We start from the raw sequence: 23,375 nt of genomic DNA on the forward strand, positions 1-23,375 counted from the left end.
TCCCGTGGGACAGGCACCGTCTCCGGGCGCTTGGGCAGCCTCGCTCTGCGGTGAAGGAAAACACCAGAAACGCCTGCCCAGCAAGTCCAGGCTGGGCCTGGTCACCGAAGACTGGCCTGGGCTTTCTGGCCAGCAGTGCCATCCTGGGTCAGGAGCAGCTGCAACTCCTCCCTGGCCAGCAGGGAGAGGTCTTAGACCGGGGAGTCCTGGGTGCAGGAGAGGCCTGCAGAGCTCTGGACTCAACGCGGGGCCAGTGACCCAGAGCCCCGACTGGGGCCGCAGCCTCCAGAGCCCCAGGACTCCAGGGTAGGTGACAGGAGGGGCCCAGTGGCCATCAGCTCCAGGAACCTCTCCCACCACCATCTGCCTCGAGCCTCGAGCCACAGTGGGAAGCCTCCCCCAGCCTCTGGGCATCAGAGCTCTTCCTGGGGCTCCTACTTGCTCATCTCCTGCCGCCTCCCAGCCTCCACTCTATGACTCGGTCCAGAACATGAGCCGGCGTCTCTTCAGGGCAGGTGAGGGGACAGGGGTTAAGCTCTGTGAAGCGTTCACTTTATTCAGCTTCTGGGCCACGTGAAAGACCCACATGGTGCTACAGCCTCTGCACCTCGGACACCCCACACAGGGCCTGAGGGGGCTTCGAGGACACAGGCCTCCCCTGAGGCTGGGGAGAGAGAAGGGCAGCCTGCACAGCAGACACCAAACGACCTGGCCCCCAAACACACGGCATCCCCCAGGGAGCACTTGGCCCCAAAACTCACGGAGTCCAGCAGGGAAAACTCGGCCCCCAAATGCCCAGTGTCCTGCAAGGAGCACTCGGCCCCCAAATGCCCAGCGTCCTGAGGAGCACTCAGAACCTTAAACGCCCAGTGTCCAGCAGGGAGGACTCGGCCCCAAGTGCATGGTGTCCTGAGGAGGACTCGGCCCCCAAATGCACAGCGTCCAGCCCGTGGCCACAGCCTCACATTTCTCTTGGAGGAACTACTGTGTCTGTTTCAAAACAGGAGGCTCAGAAACACAGCAAGGGCAAAAACTAGCTGGAGACAGATTTTCACGTCTGCAGTCCCGAACACGCACAGCGCAGCCCCGAACACGCACAGTGCAGCCCCAAACACGCGCAGTGCAGCCAGGGCCATTCGCTAGGGCAGCCGGAGCAGCTGGTGGTTGGGTGTTTCCTCCTTTCAGCGCTGACCCGCACCTGCCAGCGCCAGCCGTGTGCCCTGGGGCTGTGGAGCCGGCATCCGTGTCTCCCAGAGTCGGGTGAACAGCACTGGTGTGGGTTCCTCCCCCATCTGTCTGCACTGGTGAAGCCTGGCCTCGTGTTTCCCTCCTCACCGCCCTGCGTGTGATGTGGATCTTAGTTCCCGTAGATTTATTAAAATCAGTCAAGACCGTCCTTCTCAAGGAGTCTGCCTGTGGTTCCCGCATGAGGGACGCCCCTAACGGACGTCGAGTCTGACTGTGAACGGAGGCTGTGGAGGTGCCGCCCCGAGACGAGTCTGCGTGAGCTGCACTCCAGCCGGGTGGGCATCCGGGCTCGCAGGCACCCACCTCTGGGTTCTCAGATGCCTCAGGGTACACAGACCTTTCCCGGGAGATTTTCTCGACATCAGCATCTCTGCAAATGGACGGGGGTGAGGGAGCCTGATGGAGCCTGGCGCGGGTGACCTCTGGGGCCCAGACGAAGGCCCTGTGGTGCAGGCCATGGGCGACGTGGCCACCACCGTCCTCAGAAGCCAGGACCAGGTGCCCCAGCAGCAGAACACAGCTCCGTGGGGATACCTGCGTTTACCAACCTCAACCTGCCCAGCCCAGCAGGTCCCTTCCTTGATGATGGAATGTTCTAGATGCTGTCCACGGGGTAGCCAACACCCACGTGTGGCTCCTGAGCTCTGGAAACATGGCTCATGTGACCGAGGACCTGATACTTTAATATCGCTGCACTTTAGGCAGCCACAGGCAGCCTGCAGCCCGGTGTGGGAGGCGGGGTTGGGCAGTGGGATCCAGACGGCTTGGGGAACCTGGCTTAGTGGCCGAGGTTCTGCAGAGGGCCTGGTTTTTACGCAGCTGGGACCACGGCCCACACCGCCGTAGCCGGGAGCCTGGCCCTCCGTGGCACCCCCACTGCCGTCGCTGAACCCGTGCACGGGAGAAGACAGCACAGGGACCCCATCTCCATGAACCGCCAGATAGAGCGGATTCAAGTAGTTACACAGAAATGTCGCCTGCATTTTTTTATTTTGCAAAAAACATTCAAAAATAAACACTATCAACAGTGTGCCCTGAGCCATCCCTGTCACAGCTGTGCCTGCTGAGGATGCCAAAGGGGACTTCAAGGCCAGAACCTGTAGCTCCGTCTCCTGCAGAGGGTGGAGGGCTGGCTCGGAGACAGTGGCCTCCTGTGTGTCCAGAGCGGGGTCTAGGGGATCCCTGTGCCTGGCAGCAGCAGGACCCTGGGGGGACTTTCTGTGCCACTGTTGACTGTGGGAGCAGAGCAGAGGTGCCCGTGCTGACATCACAGGCCGGCCGGGTGTGGACAGCTGAGCCACAAGTGGCAAAACAGGACACGGAGTGAGAAAGCAGACCCAACTTCTTATAGAGGCCACGGGGACCCTGCCAGGACAGTCTCATCCAGAGCTTGTTTAGAAGAATCTGTAGAATCTGTAGAAAACTAATGGCCAAATGTAAGATATCCTGAAGATAGTCCAGTTTTAAACAGGACCCATGGCATTGCCTTCTCCTCACCATCTTGCGGACACCAGAGCAGCTTGCAGGGTAATCCCTCTCCTACCCAGCAAGATAAAAGGAAGGGGTTTAGTCTACTCCTAATCCTGTAGTTGCTCAGAAGATAAGCTTTCTTGGCCTTCAGGCACTCACTCTAGCTGGCTTTCTTTTGGGGGTTGCTCCCAGCAGTGAGCACAGTGAATTTTGCAGGCTGGGAGCCAACAGAAAGGCACCATTAACAACACCCACCCCCATTGCCCTGAACACCACGCCTTTGTCCAACTATTAAATGTCTCCAAGGTCCTCCCAGGAGTTTTGTTTTTGACATGCAATATTTGCTTGTTGTACATTTTTTATTGAGCCATCATTCTTAGTAGCGCTGAATTCCAGAAGATGAGCAAACACCACTCATTTCTACTTAAGATCATTTTGGGCTAAGTGGCCCAGAGGAGAATTCCAATGTAGGTAAAGAGTTCCTAACACAGGATGGAATTCTTTATTTTGCTTTTTGGAGAAGGACAACAAAGATGAGGTGTGGGGTGGGGAATGGAGGAGGAATTCAGCCCTTCACCGTCATCTGCTTTAGGTAATGCGAAGAGGGAAGTCCATCTAGATCCATGGCCAGTCAATGATTCTTACGAGCCCTAGAGCAGTGGTCCGCAGCCTTTTTGGCACCAGGGAGTGCATGGAACGTGGGGGTCAGGGGAGATGATTTCAGGATGAAACTGTTCCACCTCAGATCATCAGACATTAGATTTTCATCAAAAGTTTGCAACTAGCCAGGCGCGGTGGCTCATGCCTGTAATCCCAGCACTTTGGGAGGCTGAGGAGGGCAGATCACCTGAGGTCAGGAGTTCAAGACCAGCCTGACCAACACAGCAAAACCCTGTCCCTACTAAAAATACAAAAATTAGCCAGGCATGTTGGTGTTTGCCTGTAGTCCCAGCTACTCCAGAGGATAAGGCATGAACATCGCTTGAGCCTGAGAGGTGAAGGTTGCAGTGAGCCAAGATTGCACCACTGCATTTCAGCCTGGGTGACGGAGTGAGACTTGATCTGAAAAAAAAGGGGTACAACCTAGATCACTTGCTTGTGCAGTTCACGATAGGGTTCATGCTCCTATGAGAAGCTAATGCTGCTGCTGATCTGACAGGAGGTGGCACTCAGGCAGTAATTGGAGCAATGGGGAGTGACTGTAAATACAGATGAAGCTTCACTTGCTTTCCTGCCATTCACCTCCTGCTGTGGAGCCCAGTTCCTAACAGGCCACAGACTGCTACTGTCCATGGCCCTGGGGTTGGGGACCCCTGCTGTAGAGGACTCAAGGAATAACAGACCCGGGTATGCCTAGATGTCTTCCTCTAAAAACAATCTTGGGCTGGGTGCAGTGGCTCACATCTGTAATCCTAGCACTTTGGGAGGCTGAGGTGGGAAATCACCTGAGGTCAGGAGTTCAAGACCAGCCCGACCAACATAGTGAAACCCCATCTCTACTAAAAATACAAAAATTAGCCGGGTGTGGTGCCAGTGCCTGTAATCCCAGCTACTCGGGAGGCTGAGGCAGGAGAATCGCTTGAACCTGGGATGCAGAGGTTGCAGTGAGCTGAGATCATGCCACTCCCATTCCCCAGATATGCTCCAGGGACCAGGAGACACAGATGCTTGGGCTCACGTTGGAATGAAAGTCGCATTTCCCCTTGTTGTCATCATGTCCTGTGCACAGGTCAGCCACCCCTGTACCTTTGTCGCTCTTGTCATCCACCAGAATGATTTCCTTCAGCAGGTGTGTGGGTGTGTGATTGACAGAACTGTGCCCTGACCGCAGGATCACCGACAGGGCCTCGTTCACAAAGATGAATATGATGGATATCTGGGGCAGGTCCTTGGAGTACTTGAGCTCCTTACACCTGGGGAAGGAGAGAGCTGAAACGCAGAGTCAGAGGAAGGATAAAAGCTCAGGCGCTGCAGCTCAGGCGCTGCAGCTGGACACTAAAGATTTCAGCCGAATCCTCATCCAGTCCCCCAAGGCGTGAATCACTGGTTCCCTTGGGCTTCTCCTTGGCTAAGAACTGAGAATAAACCCTAAGAAGGATAGCATTGACAGATGCAGCCCCACTTCCCCAAATTCACCACCCTACAGGAAAGGCTCAGCATCAGTACCAGGCGTATGTCTACCTGCATCTACCTGTGCCGCCTACCTGTACCCTGCGCTTCAGGGCACACCCACACAACTGCTGACTCCAGCCCCACCATTTCCTTGCCTGAAACCACCTTTGCTGATGCCTAAGCAATTACTCCACCTCCTAAATCTCTCAACTAGAGACCACTGGGGAGTGGGCACAGTGGCTCACGCCTGTGATTTCAGCAATTTGGGAGGCTGATGGGGGAGCATTGCTTGAGGCTAGGAGTTTAAGACCAGCCTGGGCAACATAGAAAGATCCTGTACCTACAAAAAAATTTTAAAATTAGCCAGGTGCAGTGGTGCATGGCTGTATTCTCAGCTACTTGGGAGGCTGAGGTGAGAGGATCACTTGAGCCTGGGAGGTCAAGTCTGCCATGAGCTGTGATCATGCCACTATACTCCAGCCTGGGTAACATAATGAGACCCTGTTCCCCCTCTGCCAAAAAAAAAGAACACCAGGAATTGATGTGTTAGGTTGGTGCAAAAGTAATTGCGGGTTTTGCACCAAGCTAATACAAATACCCCCAGCTCCCTCAGCACTAGAGCAGGTTAAATGTCAATTCCTGTAGCAGGATTATGCCCCCATCACCCACAGGAGCAATCTTCATAACACACCCTTTGGAGTGGGGGGTGCCTTTCCCTCCCAGTCTTACTCCCCACTCCCCTAGTGATGCTCTCTTCACCTCCAAAATAAACTACTTGCACTCAAACCTTTGTTTCAGGTTCTGTTTCTGGGGGAATCCAAATGAAGACATCTACTGAACCCACTAAGTGCTCCGTATTATATTATACTAGAGGTTCCTGCTGTCACAGAGGTAACATTCTAGGAGAGGAAATAAAACACCCATGCCAGTCATAGTAAAGGAAAAGTACCCTACACCTGGAGGAGTGTGCAATCTAAGGCACACCAGCTATTCTGCGGGCAGTCCTAGAATCTCCCTGGAGACCAGAGACATGACAACCTGCCGACATCCCTCCCTCAGAATACCCAGCAGCCCTCACATGCCTGAGCGCAGAGATTATAGGGAAGAATTCCTCTCATTCAGGCTGGACTCCAGAGCACACAGCTTTGGCCTTCTCTATGGCTCCAGGTGATGTAAGAGATGATTTAGTACCCGGGGAACGTGCTCTGCTTTTCTCAGTCACAGGTGCACCAAGAGTCTGTCCAGGCAGCACTGAGGAATTTTATTTTATGCTTACACCTGAGCCACATTGGAAATAGCAGAGAGAAACACAGTAGAATGGAGTGCCGAGGTACGTGCACTTTAATGCGTGCGTCTTCTCCTTGTAGGAGATTGCACAACATACAGCACAATAGGATAGGGAGCAGAACAAAGAAAACAGATGAAGCCATGGAGTGAGGGAGGAGCAGAGCTGAAAAGGGAGCAAGAAATAGGCTGTTTCTCATGCTGAGCAGCTTGAGCTACGTCAGGCCATATTAATCATGTAGGCAATTTTCAGAAGAAAATAGTTTTGTTAGAGTATGTGTTTGTGTCTCCTGGAGGAGATTGTCCAGTGATGCATTGATCAAGCAGCCTCATTTTTACCGTGCTGCTGTAAATCTACTTCTGAGGGCTGCCAGGGAGATGACAGTGATTACTGACAGGCTCGTGGGCAGTTGGCAGGAATCATCTCATTGACTGTGTGGTGGTCCGCAAGTCAAAGGCACTCCAGAGGGTCCCTTGGAGGCCCCTCGACCAGAGGCCAGCAGCTGTCCTGTGCCTGGTAGTGTGGCAGCTGTCCCATCTCAGCTCACTCTCACCAGCGGTACACGTGTGTGTGTTACCAGAAAGTGGTCCTGATTCAGACCCCAAGAGAGGGTTCCTGGACCTTGAGCAAGGACGAACTTGGGGCGAGTCCGTAAAGTGAAAGCAAACTTATTAAGAAAGTAAAGGAATAAAGAATGGCTATTCCATAGGCAGAACAGCACCCAGGACTGCTGGTTGCCCAATTATATGGTTATTTCTTGATCATATGCTAAACAGGGATGGATTATTCATAAATTTTCTGGGAAAGGGGTGGGCAATTTTCGGAATTGAGACTTCCTCCCCTTTTTAGACCATGCAGGGCAACTTCCTGACATTGCCCTGGCACTTGTAAACTGTCATGGTGCTGGTGAGACTGTCTTTTAGCATGTTAATGCATTATAATGAGCATATAATGAGCTGTGAGGACAGCCAGAGATCACTTTCATCGCTATCTTGGTTTTAGTGGGTTTTGGCCAGTTTCTTTACCACATGCTTTTATCAGCAAGGTCTTTGTGACCTGTACCTTGTATTGACCTCCCATCTCATCCTGTGACTAAGAATGCCTTAAACTCCTGGGAATGCAGCCCAGTAGATCTCAGGCTTATTTTACCCAGCCCCTATTCAAGATGGAAATCTCTCTGGTTCAAACACCTCTGACACACGATGTCAGAGGCTCACAGAACACACCCACTGACTCTGTGCATGTCTTCCTGGGGCTGGTTTCTCTGATCCTTTGCTTTTAACAGCTTCTGGATTTTGAAATTGAAAAGAAACGAGGCCAGATTGTACAGTCCTAGCACCATCTTCTCCACCCACAAGCAATGGGGTTACACTGCAATCAAGGATCTGGTTCTAAGTCAAGTCTCTTAGCTGAAGCAGACAACTCCCCCTGGTGAAATGGGAAACCTAGCAGCCTTCAGGGTATGGCGTCCTCAGTCCTGCCCTTTCATGGGTCCAGGTGGCCATTTAATAAATCACAGGGGATTTCGGAAGTGAAAAGTGCTGCATTCCACCTGGGACCTGTAACCCTGGTCACGCTGCTCACACCACCTCTCTCCACAGCTCAGCTTCTTCATCTGTGAAACTGTGGCAGGCCAGGTCTTACTAACAGCTGGACAAGCAGACCTCTGTAACAACTGTTTCAGCACTCAGTGCTTAAGTTAAATATTAAAAGCTGAAAGAGCCGGTGTCCTTATACAAAGGCTGGAAGGTAACAAAAGCCCACTGAGAGTTTTGCCCAGGCCTTTCCTGGGCCTTGAAGCAGGACAAGATAACAAAGGAATTCTCAACAGGACTCATTTAGGATGAAACAAGTTTTCAATGGAGGTCTGAAGAAATTCCCCAGACCTCCACAAACAAGTTTTATTGAGGGGTCTAAAGGAACTCCCTCCATGATTTAGCAGGAGACAAGATAAGGGTAATCACCCCTAGCACAGGGACCCATGTAGATTAAGTAAATTTGCTGAGGCTCCAGAGGGAGGTCTTCAGGGCTCACACCTTAGTTATAGATTAGAAGAAGCTAAGCTGGGTGCAGTGGCTCATGCCTGTAATCCCAGCACTTTGGGAAGTCGAGGCAGGTGGATCAGAAGGTCAGGAGTTCAAGACCAGCCTGGCCAATATAATGAAACCCTGTCTCTACTAAAAATACAAAAAAAAAAAAAAAAATTAGCTGGGCATGGTGGCAGGTTCCTGTAGTCCCAGCTACTTGGAGGCTGAGGCAGGAGAATCGCTTGAACCCTGAAGGTAGAGGCTGCAGTGAGCCAAGATCGTGCCACCGCACTCCAGCCTGGGTGACAGAGCGAGACTCCATCTCAAAAAAAAAAAAAAAAAAAAGAAAGAGAAAGAAAAAGAAACAAAAAGAAGCAGCAGCTAATCACTTACGTCTTTAGGTGAATGCATGCTTACATGTAGACATATAGCTTAGAAGGTATACAAGTTCTAAAAACTTCGTGATTTTGAGTTGGTCTAGTGATATTTTCCAGGCCTTCTCCCTGTACCCAGTTACAGAAATAAACTCTCTTCTTTCCCATTTCATCCGCGTTTTGTTGTTCAGCTGAGGGAATAAGCAGCCCTGACCCTCAGTTTGGTTCGGGAATAAAACTGTCGAAATAATCCACCCCATGCCTAGCTCCAGGCTTCCTGTAAGAAGCAATGGAGATACAGCCTGTGAGCCCATGAAAATGTCCCTGGGTGTTAGTTTCCTTTCTAACCCTCAGTCAGGACCCTCAGCTGCAGGTCTGTTGGAATTTGCTGGAGGTCCACTCCAGACCCTGTTGGCCTGGGTATGAGCAGCGGAGGCTGCAGAATAGCAAATATTGCTGAACAAACAGAAAGGACATCCACACCGAAACCCCATCTGTATGTCACCATCATCAAAGACCAAAGGTAGATAAAACCACAAAGATGGGGAAAAAACAGATCAGAAAAGCTGAAAATTCTAAAAATCAGAGCACCTCTCCCCCTCCAGAGGAACACAGCTCCTCGCCAGCAATGGAACAAAGCTGGAGAATGACTTTGATGAGTTGAGAGAAGGCGGCTTCAGATGATCACACCTCTTTGAGCTAAAGGAGGAAGTTTGAACCCATCGCAAAGAAGCTAAAAATCCTTGAAACAAGATTAGACAAATGGCTAACTAGAATAACCAGTGTAGAGAAGTCCTTAAATGACCTGATGGAGCTGAAAACCATGGCATGAGAACTACGTGATGAATGCACAAGCTTTAGTAGATGATTTGATCAAGTGGAAGAAAGGGTATCAGTGACTGAAGATCAAATGAATGAAATGAAGCGAGAAGAGAAGTTTAGAGAAAAAAGAGTAAAAAGAAACAAAGCCTCCAAGAAATATGGGACTATGTGAAAAAAACAAATCTACGTCTGATTGGTGTACCTGAAAGTGATGGGGAGAATGGAACCAAGTTGGAAAGCATTCTGTAGGATATTATCCAGGAGAACTTCCCCAACCTAGCAAGGCAGGCCAACATTCAAAGTCAGGAAATACAGAGAACACCACAAAGATACTCCTTGAGAAGAGGAGCCCCAAGACACGTAATTGTCAGATTCACCAAAGTTGAAATGAAGGAAAAAATGTTAAGGGCAGCCAGACAGAAAGGTCGGGTTACACACAAAGGAAGACCCATCAGACTAACAGCAGATCTCTCAGCAGAAACTCTACAAGCCAGAAGAGAGTGGGGGCCAATATTCAACATTCTTAAAGAAAAGAATTTTCAACCCAGAATTTCATATCCAGCCAAACTAAACTTCATAAGTGAAGGAGAAATAAAATCCTTTACAGACAAGCAAATGCTTAGAGATTTTGTCACCACCAGGCCTGCCCTACAAGAGCTCCTGAGGGAAGCACTAAACATGGAAAGGAATAACCAGTACCAGCCACTGCAAAAACATGCCAAATTGTAAAGACCATCGATGCTAGGAAGAAACTGCATCAACTAACGAACAAAATAACCAGCTAACATCACAATGACAGGATCAAATTCACACATAACAATATTAACCTTAAATGTAAATGGGTTAAATGTTCCAATTAAAAGACACAGACTGTCAAATTGAATAAAGAGTCAAGACCCATCAGTTTCCTGTATTCAGGAGACCCATCTCACAAGCAGAGACACATATAGGCTCAAAATAAAGGGATGGAGGAAGATCTACCAAGCACATGGAAAACAAAAAAAGGCAGGGGTTGCAATCCTAGTCTCTAATAAAACAGACTTTAAGCCAACAAAGATCAAAAAAGACAAAGAAGGCCATTACATAATGGTGAAGAGATCAATTCAACAAGAAGAGCTAACTATCCTAAATATATATGCACCCAATACAGGAGCACCCAGATTCATAAAGCAAGTCCTTAGAGACCTACAAAGAGACTTAGACTCCCACACAATAATAATGGGAGACTTTAACACCCCACTGTTAACATTAGACAGATCAATGAAACAGAAAGTTAACCAGGATATCCAGGAATTGAACTCAGCTGAAGCCATTCACTGACAAAGCTAGAATTTGACTTATAGGAAAACTGTAATTGTAATGAAGTGATCTGAAAAAAAACAAGAAAAAGGATCACTCCTGTTTTCACCACATGAACACATCAACTGTTCTCATTTTCTCTATGTTCCTTTCAGGTACTATCTGCACATTTCTGTCTCTATTTTATATATAAGTTACAGTACAGTTGACCCTTAAATAACACAGGTTTGAATTGCATGGGTCCACTTATACATGGATTTTCTTCTGCCTTGACCACCGCTGAGACAGCAAGAGCAACTGATACGGTTTGTCTCTGTGTCCCCACCCAAATCTCATCTCAAATTGTAACCCCCATGTGTCGAGGGAGGGACCTAGTGGAAGGCAACTGGATCATGGGGGTTTCCTCCATGCTGTTCTCATGACAGTGAGTTCTCACAAGATCTCATGGTTTCATAAGTGCGGTTTCCCGTGCTCGCTCTCTGTCTTTTCTGCCACCTTTTGAAGAAGATACTTGCTTCTCCTTCACCTTCCACCATGATCCTAAGTTTCCCGAGGCCTCCCCAGACATGTGGAACTGTGTCAATTAAACCTCTTTCCTTTATAAATTACCCAGTCTCGGGTCTTTCTTTATAGCAGTGTGAGAACAAACTAATACACCAACCTCTCTTCCTTCTCCTTATCAGCCTACTCAACATGAAGGTGATGAAGATGAACACCTTTATGACAATCCACTTCCATTCAATAAACAGTAAATAGATTTTCCTCTTCCTTATGATTTTCTTTAAAAACATTTTCTTTTCCCTGGCTCACCTTTATTGTAAGAATATGATATATAATACATATGACCTACATAGTATGTGTTAATTGACTTTATGTTACTGGTTAGGCTTCTGGTCAACAGTAGACTATTTGGCCAGGTGCAGTGGCTCATGCCTGTAATCCCAGCACACTGGAAGGCCAAAATGGGCAGATCACCTGAGGTCAGGAGTTTGAGACCAACCTGGCCAACATGGCGAAACCCCATCTCTACTAAAAATACAAAAATTGGCCAGGCACGGTGGCTCACGCCTCTAATCCCAGCACTTTGGGAGGCCGAGGTGGGAGGATCACGAGGTCAGGAGATTGAGACCATCCTGGCTAACACGGTGAAAACCAGTCTCTACTAAAAATACAAAACATTAGCCAGGCCTGGTGGCGGGCGCCTGTAGTCCAGCTACTGGGGAGGCTGAGGCAGGAGAATGGCGTGAACCCAGGAGGCGGAGCTTGCAGTGAGCCGAGATCGCGCCACTATACTCCAGCCTGGGCGACAGAGCAAGACTCTGTCTCAACAACAACAAAAAAAAAATGCAAAAATTACCCAGACATGGTGGCACATGCCTGTAATCCCAGCTACTCGGGAGGCTGAGGCAGGAAAATAGCTTGAACCCAGGAAGCGGAGGTTGCAGTGAGCCGAGATCACACCACTGCACTATCAGCGGGAGAGACAGAGCAAGACTCCATCTCAAAAAAGAAAAAAAAAAAAAAAAAGTAGACTATTAGTAGTGAAGTTTCTGGGAGACTAAAGTTATATGTGGATTTTCAACTGCTAGGGAGGTCAGCACCTCTAACCCCTGCATAGTTCAAGAGACAATTGTAGCCATCAAAAAATTTTTCTCATATTTTCCCCTTCTATCTCCAAAGCTACAACGAGGCTGGTATTTTTGTCTATGATGGTACTATTTAAAAACATTCTCCAGTACTTCTTTAATTATGTTTTCACTTTTCTTCAAGATAAATACTAACACAAATAAAAACATAAACTTTAAAAAAAAAGTCTGAAAGAGCATAAATAGATAATCTAAGCTCACACTTCAAGGAACTAGAGAAACAAGAACAAACCAAACCCAAACCCAGCAGAGGAAAAGAAGTAACAGGCTGGGCATGGCGGCTCACACCTGTAATCGTAGCACTTTGGGAGACTGAGGCAAGTAGGTCACTTGAGCCCAGGAGTTCGAGATCAGCCTGGGCAACATGGCAAAACCTTGCCCCCTATCCCCCCACAAAAAAGTCAATTGTACAGACAAGTTTTTACATTATGCTTATATCATAAAAAGTACTTATTTCAGATAGATGCAAGCTTCTACATATTCATATTTATAATTATATGAATTCATATTTATATCATAATTCATAATTACATATTCATAATTATAATCTTAATGAATATATAGTAGTCTGTTGATCCAATATACCATAATTTAAATGACCATTCCATTCCTATTAATGTTTTAGGTGGCTTCCAAATTCTTAGCATTAAAAGCAGTGAGGGGCCACGCAGAGTGGCTCACACCTGTAATCCCAGCACTTTGGAAGGCCAAGGTAGGCAGATCATTTGAGGTCAGGAGTTTGAAACCAGCCTGGCCAACATGGTGAAATTCCATCTCTACTAAGAATACAAAAATTAGCCAGGAGTGGTGGGTGGGTGCCTGTAATCCCAGCTACTTGAGAGGCTGACGCAGGAGAATTGCTTGAGTCCAGGAGGTGGAGGTTGCAGTGAGCAGAGATCGTGCCATTGTACTCCAGCCTAGATGACAGAGGAACGCTCTGTCTCAAAACAAAAACAAAAAGCAATGAGGCCATCAGCATTTTCATGCATGTGGCACTTTTTCCCCTTTATGATTGATTTCCCTAGCTTAAATTACCAGAAGGAAGATTACTAGTTCGGAGGTACGAAATATTTTTATAGCTCAGAGTATGTACTTCCAAATGGCTTTCCAAAGGTGTGATTCTGATTTTACAAGGCCACCAGCTATGGGTCCAGGCAAAATTTCACCTATACAGGCTAGGAATGCAAAGACACCTTTGCAAAAAAAAGTCCTGCTCTCTGCAGACCTTTCCCAGTTCACACCAGTCCTCCCCCATTGATTTCTCCTGTTTTTACTAAGTGATCTCTGTGCTCCTCTTTAAAGAATTTTCCACCTCCAGAAGCTAATTTGAAATACTAATTTACACATAGAACTCACCTTCATTATCTCTAGCCTTTGCCCATTAAAGAGACAGAAAAATCTAAACCAGTTCAGTCCCCAGTGTCCACAGGGTGTTAACCTTCAGAGACGCAGAACTAGAGGTTGCACATACACCCAGGGGTTGCTCCAAAGTCTCCACTCTTTCACAGCAAAGCATTATATTTCCACCTAGACTTGGCCAGACATTGCCCAATCTTCCAGTTGCCTCCCCCCTTCCCAAACATCCCAAGGACAACAAATGTACCTGGAATGTCACCATTAGCATGGACTACTCCATACCTGTGCCCTTCCTTATACCCGTGGACGACAGGCAGCGCAAAGTAAAAATGGCAACATTCTGACTCACAAAATTGGGATGGTTTTTTAAAATAGTCTCTCTTTTTAGCTCACTCTCTTTGCATGGCCCACAAAGAATCTTCCCACTTGGTATACATCATGTGTGGGGTTAGAAAAGCCCACAGACTTCAGTCATATTGTTGGCAATGACAAAGGTTCCATTAAGTGAGTGAATGGAGGACAAGGGCAGGTGGGTGCCGAAGACTTAGAATGTAATTATTTCAACCACTTATTATCCAGGAGCCAAGAAAAGAACACCGATACCAAGAGGCATTTGGAAGGTCCTAGAGTGGGGCTGGGTGACATTGATTAATTGCTTTTCCTGAGAAATATACATTTCTTCCTAGGGGTCCTTCCCAAAAGACAGATTTTTTTTTTTTTCTGGAGATAGGGTCTCACTCTGTAACCCAGGCTGGAGTGCAGTGGTGCCATGATAGCTCAATGCAGCCTTGAACCCCTGGGTTCAAGTGGTCCTCCCGCGTTGGCCTCCCAAGCAACTGGAACTACAGGCGTGCACCACCATGCCCAGTTAATTTTTATTTTTATTTTTGTAGAGATAGGGTCTCACTATGTTGCCCAGGCTGGTCTCCAGCTCCTGGCCTTAAATGATCCTTCCACCTCAGCCTCCCAAAGTTGTGGGGTTGCAAGCATGAGCCACCGCACCCGGGCAACTTTTAATCCAAGTCTTGGGAATGGGAGGGATCCTAGTCTCTGCCTTCATTCTAAAATCTTCATTCCACAAAATTCTCATGTAGTATCTCTTCATTCCTCACCATAAGCCTAAGAGGTTGGCATTTTTATTATCTCGTTTTATTTACAGATGGGGATAAAGGAGCTGGATGACTTGCTCAAGATCACAGAACTAATAAAGGGCAAGTTAAGGTTCAAACTCAGATCTGTGTGGCTCCAAAGACTCACATACTGACCACCAAGCTCTCTTCTCTCTTAGACGAATGCTCCCAGAAAATAAAAGAGCCATGAAACCAAACGCTACAGTGTTAGGTGTTAGAACTCCAAATGCCAGGAATTACTGAAATTTCTTAGTGTCAATCAACCCTGAATGACCTTGGCAAGCATTCTCCATGATGACAGCTGACCCAGAGAGAGTGAGCAAGTGGGAGCCAAGATGGATGCATTGAACTAGAAGAGTTCGGGGTGTCTGTGCAGCCGGGCAGGATCTGGATGGAGCACAGCTGGGCATGTAGTAGCAGCAGGTGGATGCTGGAGCAGTTCTGTATTCACACTCTCTTCTTAACCGCTAAACTGCTCTAGTCACTCCCTTCCTAAACACGGGCACAGCAAATGCCACCTCTAACCCCGCACCTCCATCTCTCTTTCCCTAGTTCTCAATCTAATTTCTTGGCATAGTCATCCACATCAGTTCCATTTTAGCATTTTTTTCATTTTGCACCCTACCCCGCTTCAATCTGGCTTCCAAGAACCCTTGATCCTGCCAATGACATCATGACCTCGGCTTGGCCAAATTCAATAGACTCATTTCAGTCCTTATATGAACAGACATTTTTCATTCTTGCACAAGTTTGGGTGTTGTTTTTTCTCATTCCCCATACAATCTGCCCCCAAATGTGTTGTTTTGTGAGGTCTCAAAGAGGAAAATAGGGACAAGATCAAAGGAAGTTAAAGGGCTGGATGCAGCAGCACCCATCTGTAGTCCCAGCTACTCTGGAGGCCAAGGTGGGAGGGTCACTTGAACTCAGGAGTTTGAGTCCAGCCTGGGCAACTTAGCAAGACCCCATCTCAATAAGAAAAGAAAAGAGAAACAATAGCAAAGGAAGTTAAAGGATTGCATATTTCTGCTTGTGGAAAAGACACCTTTAGTAGAATTAAGATTGCCCAACATGTGATACATCATAAAGCAGGCAAGAATTATATTGGACAAGAATGATGAGCAGACACTGAAATCATTGAAGGGTGGATGTGTTAGTCTATTTTCACACTGCTATAAAGACATACCTGAGACTGGGTAATTTATAAAGAAAAGAAGTTTAATTATAAAGAGGTAATTTATAGAGAAGAGAGATTTAATTGACTCACAGCTCCCACATGGCTCGGGAGGCCTCAGGAAACTTACGATCATGACAGAAGGGGAAGAAGCACATCTCACATGGTGGCAGGCTAGAGAGGGCAAGAAAGATCAGAGAAAACTGCCTTGTAAAACCATCAGATCTCGTGAGATATCACTATCACAAGAACAGCCTTGAGGAAACCACCCCCAGAATCCAATCACCTCCCACCCGGCCCCTCCCTCAACATGTAAGGATAGGGAGATTACAATTCAGGATGAGATTTGGGTGGGGACACAGAGCCAAACCATATCAGTGGACTAGATAGATTATCTAGAATATTCTTCCCAACTCAGATTCCAATGACCAACTAGTTGTAGGCCACAGAAAGGTAAAGTTCACCTGCAGTAGTTGTGTTTTTACCTCAGGTGGTGACTTGTTAAACTGTACAGATCAATGAACATTGAGTGTCTTCTATAGTAGGCCCAGTAATGGGCACCCTGGGAGACATAAAAGGATGTGAGTTAGCATACACTTTCTGCTGTTTATGACAGAGACCTAAAATGACACCAGCTTTACCAGGGAAGATGGTAGTCTTGCACGGCAAAGTCCTCAGGGGCCCAACCTGTAAGTTCCTCCCCACTATCCCTAAATGTTGCCCTCTTCCTTGTGGTCCAAGCTGGCTCAAAACTACATCTGCATTCCAGCCAGTGGTAGATAAGAGGTGATTCAGTTTGGACGTTCATCCCCTGCAAATCTCTATATTGAAATGTGGTCCCTAAGAGGTGGGCCTAGTGGGAGGTGTTTGGGTTTTGGAGACAGATGCCTCATGAATGACTTGGTGCCCTCCTCATTGAATTGAGCAAATTCTTGCTCTACTAGTTCACATGAAAACTGGTTGTTTAAAAGAGCCTGGAACCACCCTCTCTCTCTCTTGCTCCCTCTCAACATGTGACATGCAGGCTGTCCTCCCTCTTCGCCGTGAGTGGAAGTTTCCTGAGGTCCTCACCACAAGCAGATGCTGGCACCATGCTTCTTGTACAGTCTGCAGAACCATGGGCCAAATAAACCTCTTTGCTTTATAAATAACCAAGCCTCAGGTTTTTTTTGTTTTCTTGTTTGTTTGTTTTGTTTTTGAGACGGAGTCTCGCTCCGTCACCCAGGCTGGAGTGCAGTGGCATGATCTTGGCTCACTGCAAGCTCCACCTCCGGGGTTCACGCCATTCTCCTGCCTCAGCCTCCCCAGCAGCTGGGACTACAGGCACCCGCCACCACGCCCAGCTAATTTTTTTTGTATTTTTAGTAGAGAAGGGGTTTCACCGTGTTAGTCAGGATGGTCTCAATCTCCTGACCTCGTGATCCGCCCACCTTGGCCTCCCAAAGTGCTGGGATTACAAGCGTGAGCCACTGTGCCTGGCCTCATTTTTTTTTTTTAGATAAGGTCTCATCCTGTCACCTAGGCAGGGGTTGAGGGGCATGATCATGGCTCACTGCAGCCTGGAACTCCTGGGCTCAAGCAATCCTCCTGCCTCAGCCTCCCAAGCTGCTAGGACTACAGGTGCACACCACCACATCTGGTTAATTTTTCAATTTTTTTGTAGAGACCGGGTCTCCCTGTGTTGTCCAAGCTGGTCGGGAACTACTGGCTTCAAGCAATCCTCCTGCCTTGGCCTCTCAAAATGCTGGGATTACAGGCATGAGTCCCTGCACCGAGCCTCAGGTATTCCTTTATGGCAACACAAACAGACTGAGAGGAAAAGGGAAGAGTAAAGCATGCTCCTTGCCTTTAAGGACAAAATTGGAAATGAAACATGGCACTTTGGTCCACATCCCTGTTCTTTGGTTTATATGTCCTTAGAGAAAAGGATCTACTCACCTCCATGCAACCAAACTGCAAGAGAAGCTGGGAAGTGTCATCCTTCTCTGGGTGACCACAGGCCCAGCTAAAAAGCCTATCTCTAGGGAAGGTGAGGTGGACAAACAGCGCAAAGGGGGAAGGATACAATAAAAGCTGATGTTTATTTCTTACTTACCCAAACAACTCTACCATCAGAGCCCTTACCAGATTGGCCAAACCAAGAAGGAGAGAGTGAGAAAAGTATAGAGTCATCCGAGGGCATTTGTCTCCTGAAAATTTTTAACTTTAGAATATTCCAAGTATGATGGCAAACCAAGCCACTTGCAAAGAACTTACAGAGAACATCATCATAAACACAGCAAGCTCAGAGCCAGAGCAACAGAACTGCCTGATCCCCAAAATGCTGCTAGAAAAAAGTGCGCTTCCATTCCCAATATCAAAGACATGGAATCAACCTAGGTGCCCATCAACAGTGGATTGGATAAAGAAAATGTGGTACATATACACCATGGAATACTATGCAGGCATAAAAAAGAACAAAACCGTGGCCTTTGCAATATCCTGGATCCAGCTGAAGGTCATTATCCTAAGAGAATTGATGCAGACACAGAAAACCAAATACTGCATGTTCTCACTTATAAGTGGGATCTAAACAGTGGGTACCCATGAACTTAAAGATGAGAACAACAGACACTGGGGACTCCAAACAGAGGAAGACAAAGGGGGAAGTAAGGATTGAAAAACTATCTACCAGATACTGTGCTTGCTACCTAGGTGATGAGTTCAGTTGAAGCCCAAACCTCAGCATCACATAGTAAACCCTTGTAATAAACCTGCACATGTACCCCTTGAATCCAAAATAAACACTGAAATTAAAAACAAAGAAAAATGCACTTGATATCTGAGACTGTATCTCATCTAAACACAATTGACAATTCTCTGGTCTCGGCAGAGGCAGGCATGCATCTCTGTCTACTTCTGTCTTCTCCCCAGGCTGTGAAGTAGCTACTAGGTAAGGATCCAAAAGAGTTAGGTCAGCTTTTAATGTTTCATCCTCTAAAAGGAAAACGTGGGAAATGTCACTTCTGTGTAACTGTGAGGCATTCTTTTATTTCAATATGTCCAAAGTCTCTTAAAACACCCAAATGAAAGAAAACTGAGTTTTAACTTCCAGTGACTCAAATGTAATATAGGACAGAAATGACAGCTTATTTTTAATAAACTCGACAAACAACCACTTCCCCTTACTCTGAAGACACTTATCACTTTGTTCTTGAAGAATAACAATGTAAACCTCATTTTTCTAGCCACATTCAGCATTTCCTAAATGGATGGCTTCAATTTCAGAGTGTGAGCTAGTAAAGTTATTTTTAAACCTGTTTTCCAGAGCCTCATCCATGTCCCAGCTTGTCTATGTCTCTACTTTGGGGCCTGGAATGAAAAACAATCCCAAGCTCTGCTTGGCTGTGCAGTTTCAGAGATGCAGCCCTGCTTCATGAAATCAGAAGCCTTGGAGTTAAAGCATCACTGGCCCTTCTAGGTACGGCTGACATGCATGAACCTTTAAGAAGAAAAGGGAAAGGGATCTGACTTTAGATCTCTCTCACTGCATAACAAGTTACTCCAACTGAGTCGTAAACATAGTATTGTTTTAAAATTTCATTTATTTATTTATTTTTCAAGACAGCATCTCTCTCTGTTGTCCAGGTTGGAGTGCAGCAGCACAATCATAGCTCTCTGTTGCCTTGAATTCCTGGGCTCAAGTGATCCTTCTTCCTCAGTCCCCAGGTAGCTGGGATTACAGGTATGTACCACCATGCCCAGCTAATTTTTTTTTTTTTTTTTTTTTGTAGAGACAGGGTCTCACCATGTTCCTGAGGCTGGTCTTGAACTCCTAGCCCTAAGTAATTCTGCCACTTCAGCCTCCCAAAGCATTGGGATTATAGGCATGAGCCACCGTGCACAGCCCAAACAATATTACTATCCCACAGTTTCTATGGGTTGGCAATTTGGACATGGGGTTGCTTGGTGCCTCTGACTCAAGGGTGTCTCATTAGATTGCAATGGAACTGTCAGCTGGGGCTGCAGCCTCATCTGTAGGCTTGTCTGGGGATGAGGGAGAATTCTCCTCCAGTCTCACTCACACAGTTGCTGACAGATCTCAAGCCCTTGCCCTGTGGCTGATCCACAAGGGGACCTTGTGGCATGGCAGCTGAGTTCTCCCAGGTGAGTAATGTGAGAGATGGAGAGACAGCACACCTCAGATAGAAGCCACAGCCTTCTTATAACCTAATTTCAGAAGTGGCTCACATAGCCTCTGCTGCATTGTAGTTATTAGAATGAGTCAATAGGTCCCACCCACACTCAAGGGGAGGGGATTAACAAGGTATGAATGCTGGAGGCAGGGACCCCAGGAGTCACCAGATAGGCTACCGACCACAACCTCCTTGTGATATGAATGGGCCTTTAACTGTACAGACAGGCATCATTTTATTATTCCATTTGGAAGCCAGAGCAAACACAGAAACCCAGTCATTCATAGAGCTGGGGAGACCTGCATTTCCCCACCTTTCGATATTTAGCCCAGCATTTAATAATAAATACTGAATGTAGGCCAGGTGCAGTTGGGGGATGGCTCATGCCTGTAATCCCAACACTTTGGGAGGCTGAGGTGGGAGGATCATTTGAGCCCAGGAGGTTGAGACCAGCCTGGGCAACATAGCAAGACCCCACCTCTACAAAAGAAAATAAATAAATAAAATTAGCTGGGCATAGTGGAGCATGCCTGTATTCCCAGCTACTCAGGAGGCTGAGGCAGGAGGATCACTTGAGCCCAGAAGTTGAAGGCTGCAGTGAGTTATGGTCACACCACTGCACTCCAGCCTGGGAGACAGAGTGAGACCATGTCTCTCTAAATAAATAAATAAATAAATTCTGAATGCAACCAGATGGAAATGTGAAAGGCTTCTGGGAGAGACCTCTTTCCTAACCCCTCACTTTCCCTGCCTCCCACGCTGGAACCGGAGTCCCCTCCATGCCTGAAATATTGCAGAAGAAAGTAACTGTTCTTGGCTCAGTCCCTCTGGGCTCTCTCTTGACAGTTCTGCCTGCTCAGAGAGAGGGTGTGGCTGTTCTGCCCTCTGCCTTATGGAATGTGCTCTGTGCAGAATACATTTAATAGTGGAGTGGATTAGTAGGAGACTCACTGTGACCATGGATCTAAGCCACGCCTTTAAGCCCAGCTTCTCTCAATAAATAAAGTGGATATTTTTCACTCCATTGGTCAGATTCCTGTGCCTATTTCTCAAGTGATTTCAAACTCAGCAGGGATAGAAACGGGTGACCCCTAACTCATCCCCATTACACACAAAGATTTAGTCCACACTCTTATTCGACAAGTGAGTAAACTGAGGTATTAAGAGGCAGGTGCATGGAAAAACACCCCCCAAAATTTCCCAAACTCTTATTTAGCCACTAATTACTTATTGAGCCCCTGGCTGTGTCCTGAGCTCTGTGCTTGGGCTGGCTGTTTTCTGTTTACTTGTTTGTTTGTTTTTTGAGACAGGGTCACACTCTGTCACCTATGCTAGAGTTCCATGGTCTGATTATAGCTCACAGCAGCCTCAAACTCCTGGGCTCAAGCAGTCCCCCCATCCTCCCATGTCAGGCTTCTGAGTAGCCGGGATTACAGGTGTGCACGACTATTGCCCTGCCTTTTTTTTTTTTTTTTTTTTTTTTTTTGAGACAGGATCTTACTATGTTGCCCAAGTTGGTCTCAAACTCCTGGTATCAAGCAATCCTTCTGCCTTGACCTCCCAAAGCACTGGGATTACAAACATGAGCCATCACATCTACCCAGGGATGGCCCTTATTCCAGACATCTTCCTGCTCCATCCCAGGCAAATGACTACACCCCTCTGAGCCCCAATTATCTCATCTCAAAAACAGGGATCAAGTGAAGTGGTGCACACAAAGTTCGCACATACAGTAAACAGTCAACAAATGTCAGCTACTCCCCTGAACTTGCGGGGGGAACGCCTACTTGCATTACATACAGAGACAATAAAGATATTTTTCAAACGCAATTTTAAGAAGGAGAAAATCTACCTATGATTGGAAGAATGGGGGCATTTCAGTTCCACTCCTGTGGTTTTTGACCCTACCTCCAACTCTCCGGAAGCCCAAAAAGAATGTGGCAGTGTGTTTGTGCATTATCAGGGAGCCAAGAGATTCCCTGGGCATTCCGGCAGGTGACGCATGAGATTTTGCCAGGGCAGTAACAAACCAAGACAAAGAACTCAGGCAACTCCCTCAAGGACACTCAGTGAGTGTGGAGCAAAGACAAAAATAGAGCAGAGGATGGATCATTCCCTTCCCCGTCCTGGCTTTCTTTTCTTCTCTTTCTCTAATGGCTTAGATTATTATTTTCTCCCAGCATGACCATCAGCTATTAGAGCAGGTGCAGTTTTTGTAAACAGCCGGCAGAAGTGCTGCGAGGGAGGTCAAGGGCAGGTGCTCCTGCCGAGGGCTGGCCTGGATTCCATGTTTCTGGTTCCTGTTGCTATTGTTCTGTTGCATCAGCACACACCCTGGAGGTTGCATCCTGAGATCCAGGAGTGTTTGGCAGCAGAGGGAACACTAGCCCATCCCTCCCAGGTGGGGTGGATGACAGAAAGTCTAAGGCAGAGTGATGCAGTCCCCATCTTATACAAAAAGATAAAAAGGCGCCCCTATAGGCAGCGAATTATGCCATCACCCAGGATGTGTAGTTTGCAGAGCCCTGGAGAAAAACGCTCTAAGCAGGAGACTGGGCCCGTCCAACAGTGAGGCTATGAGGACAATGGTATTGCTGAAACCTACAGCCAGTGGCCCTGACAAAGCACAATTTGCTTTCTGGTGCAACCAGTTTCAGTTTGGTCTTTGGAGCTCAGTTTTACACCATTGAAAATTAAAATAAACTGAGACAGGGTAGCAATGAAGCCCTCAGCCACTCCTTACACCTCAGTGTGAGTTTGTCAGCTCTTTTCCTAAGAGACTAGATTTTTATTTTTTATTTTATTTTATTTTATTTTTTTTGAGACAGAGTCTTACTTCGTCACCCAGGCTGAAGTGCAGTGGCATGATCTCGGTTCACTGCAACCTCCACCTCCTGGTTTCAAGCAATTCTCCTGCCTCACCCTCCCGAGTAACTGGGATTACAGCTGCCTGTCACCGTCCCCTGCTAATTTTTGCATTTTTAATAGAGACAGGGTTTCCACCATGTTGGCCAGCCTGGTCTCGAACTACTGACCTCAGGTGATCCACCCGCCTCAGCATCCCAAAGTGCTGGGATTACAAGCATAAGCCACTGTGCCCAGCCAAGAGCAGACTTTTAAATGGCACAAGAGATGCAAAGACAAGGACACTGGGAACCAGATGGAAGGAAGGGTCCCTCTGAAGGGGGAGGGGGCTTGAGGAGAAAGGTGCCCCCTTCCTCATGCTTCCCAGTACTGGGCCTCTGGGAATGCAGGCCACA

At 47.3% G+C, this 23,375-nt stretch overlaps 1 protein-coding gene across 1 annotated transcript in view; it reads left to right on the forward strand.

Annotated features, from left to right (window-relative positions):
* LOC140708587 (kinase non-catalytic C-lobe domain-containing protein 1-like) overlaps positions 1–3,028 on the forward strand; it is a 49,392-nt gene extending 46,364 nt beyond the window's left edge. The window contains 1 exon segment of the mRNA XM_073008720.1: positions 14–3,028. Within this exon segment, the coding sequence (XP_072864821.1) occupies positions 14–310 (297 nt within the window). The 3' untranslated portion in view covers positions 311–3,028.
* The last annotated feature ends 20,347 nt before the right edge of the window (positions 3,029–23,375 follow it).

The sequence above is a fragment of the Chlorocebus sabaeus genome, chromosome 21, assembly GCF_047675955.1.
Source record: "Chlorocebus sabaeus isolate Y175 chromosome 21, mChlSab1.0.hap1, whole genome shotgun sequence".
NCBI classification, from domain to species: Eukaryota; Metazoa; Chordata; class Mammalia; order Primates; family Cercopithecidae; genus Chlorocebus; species Chlorocebus sabaeus.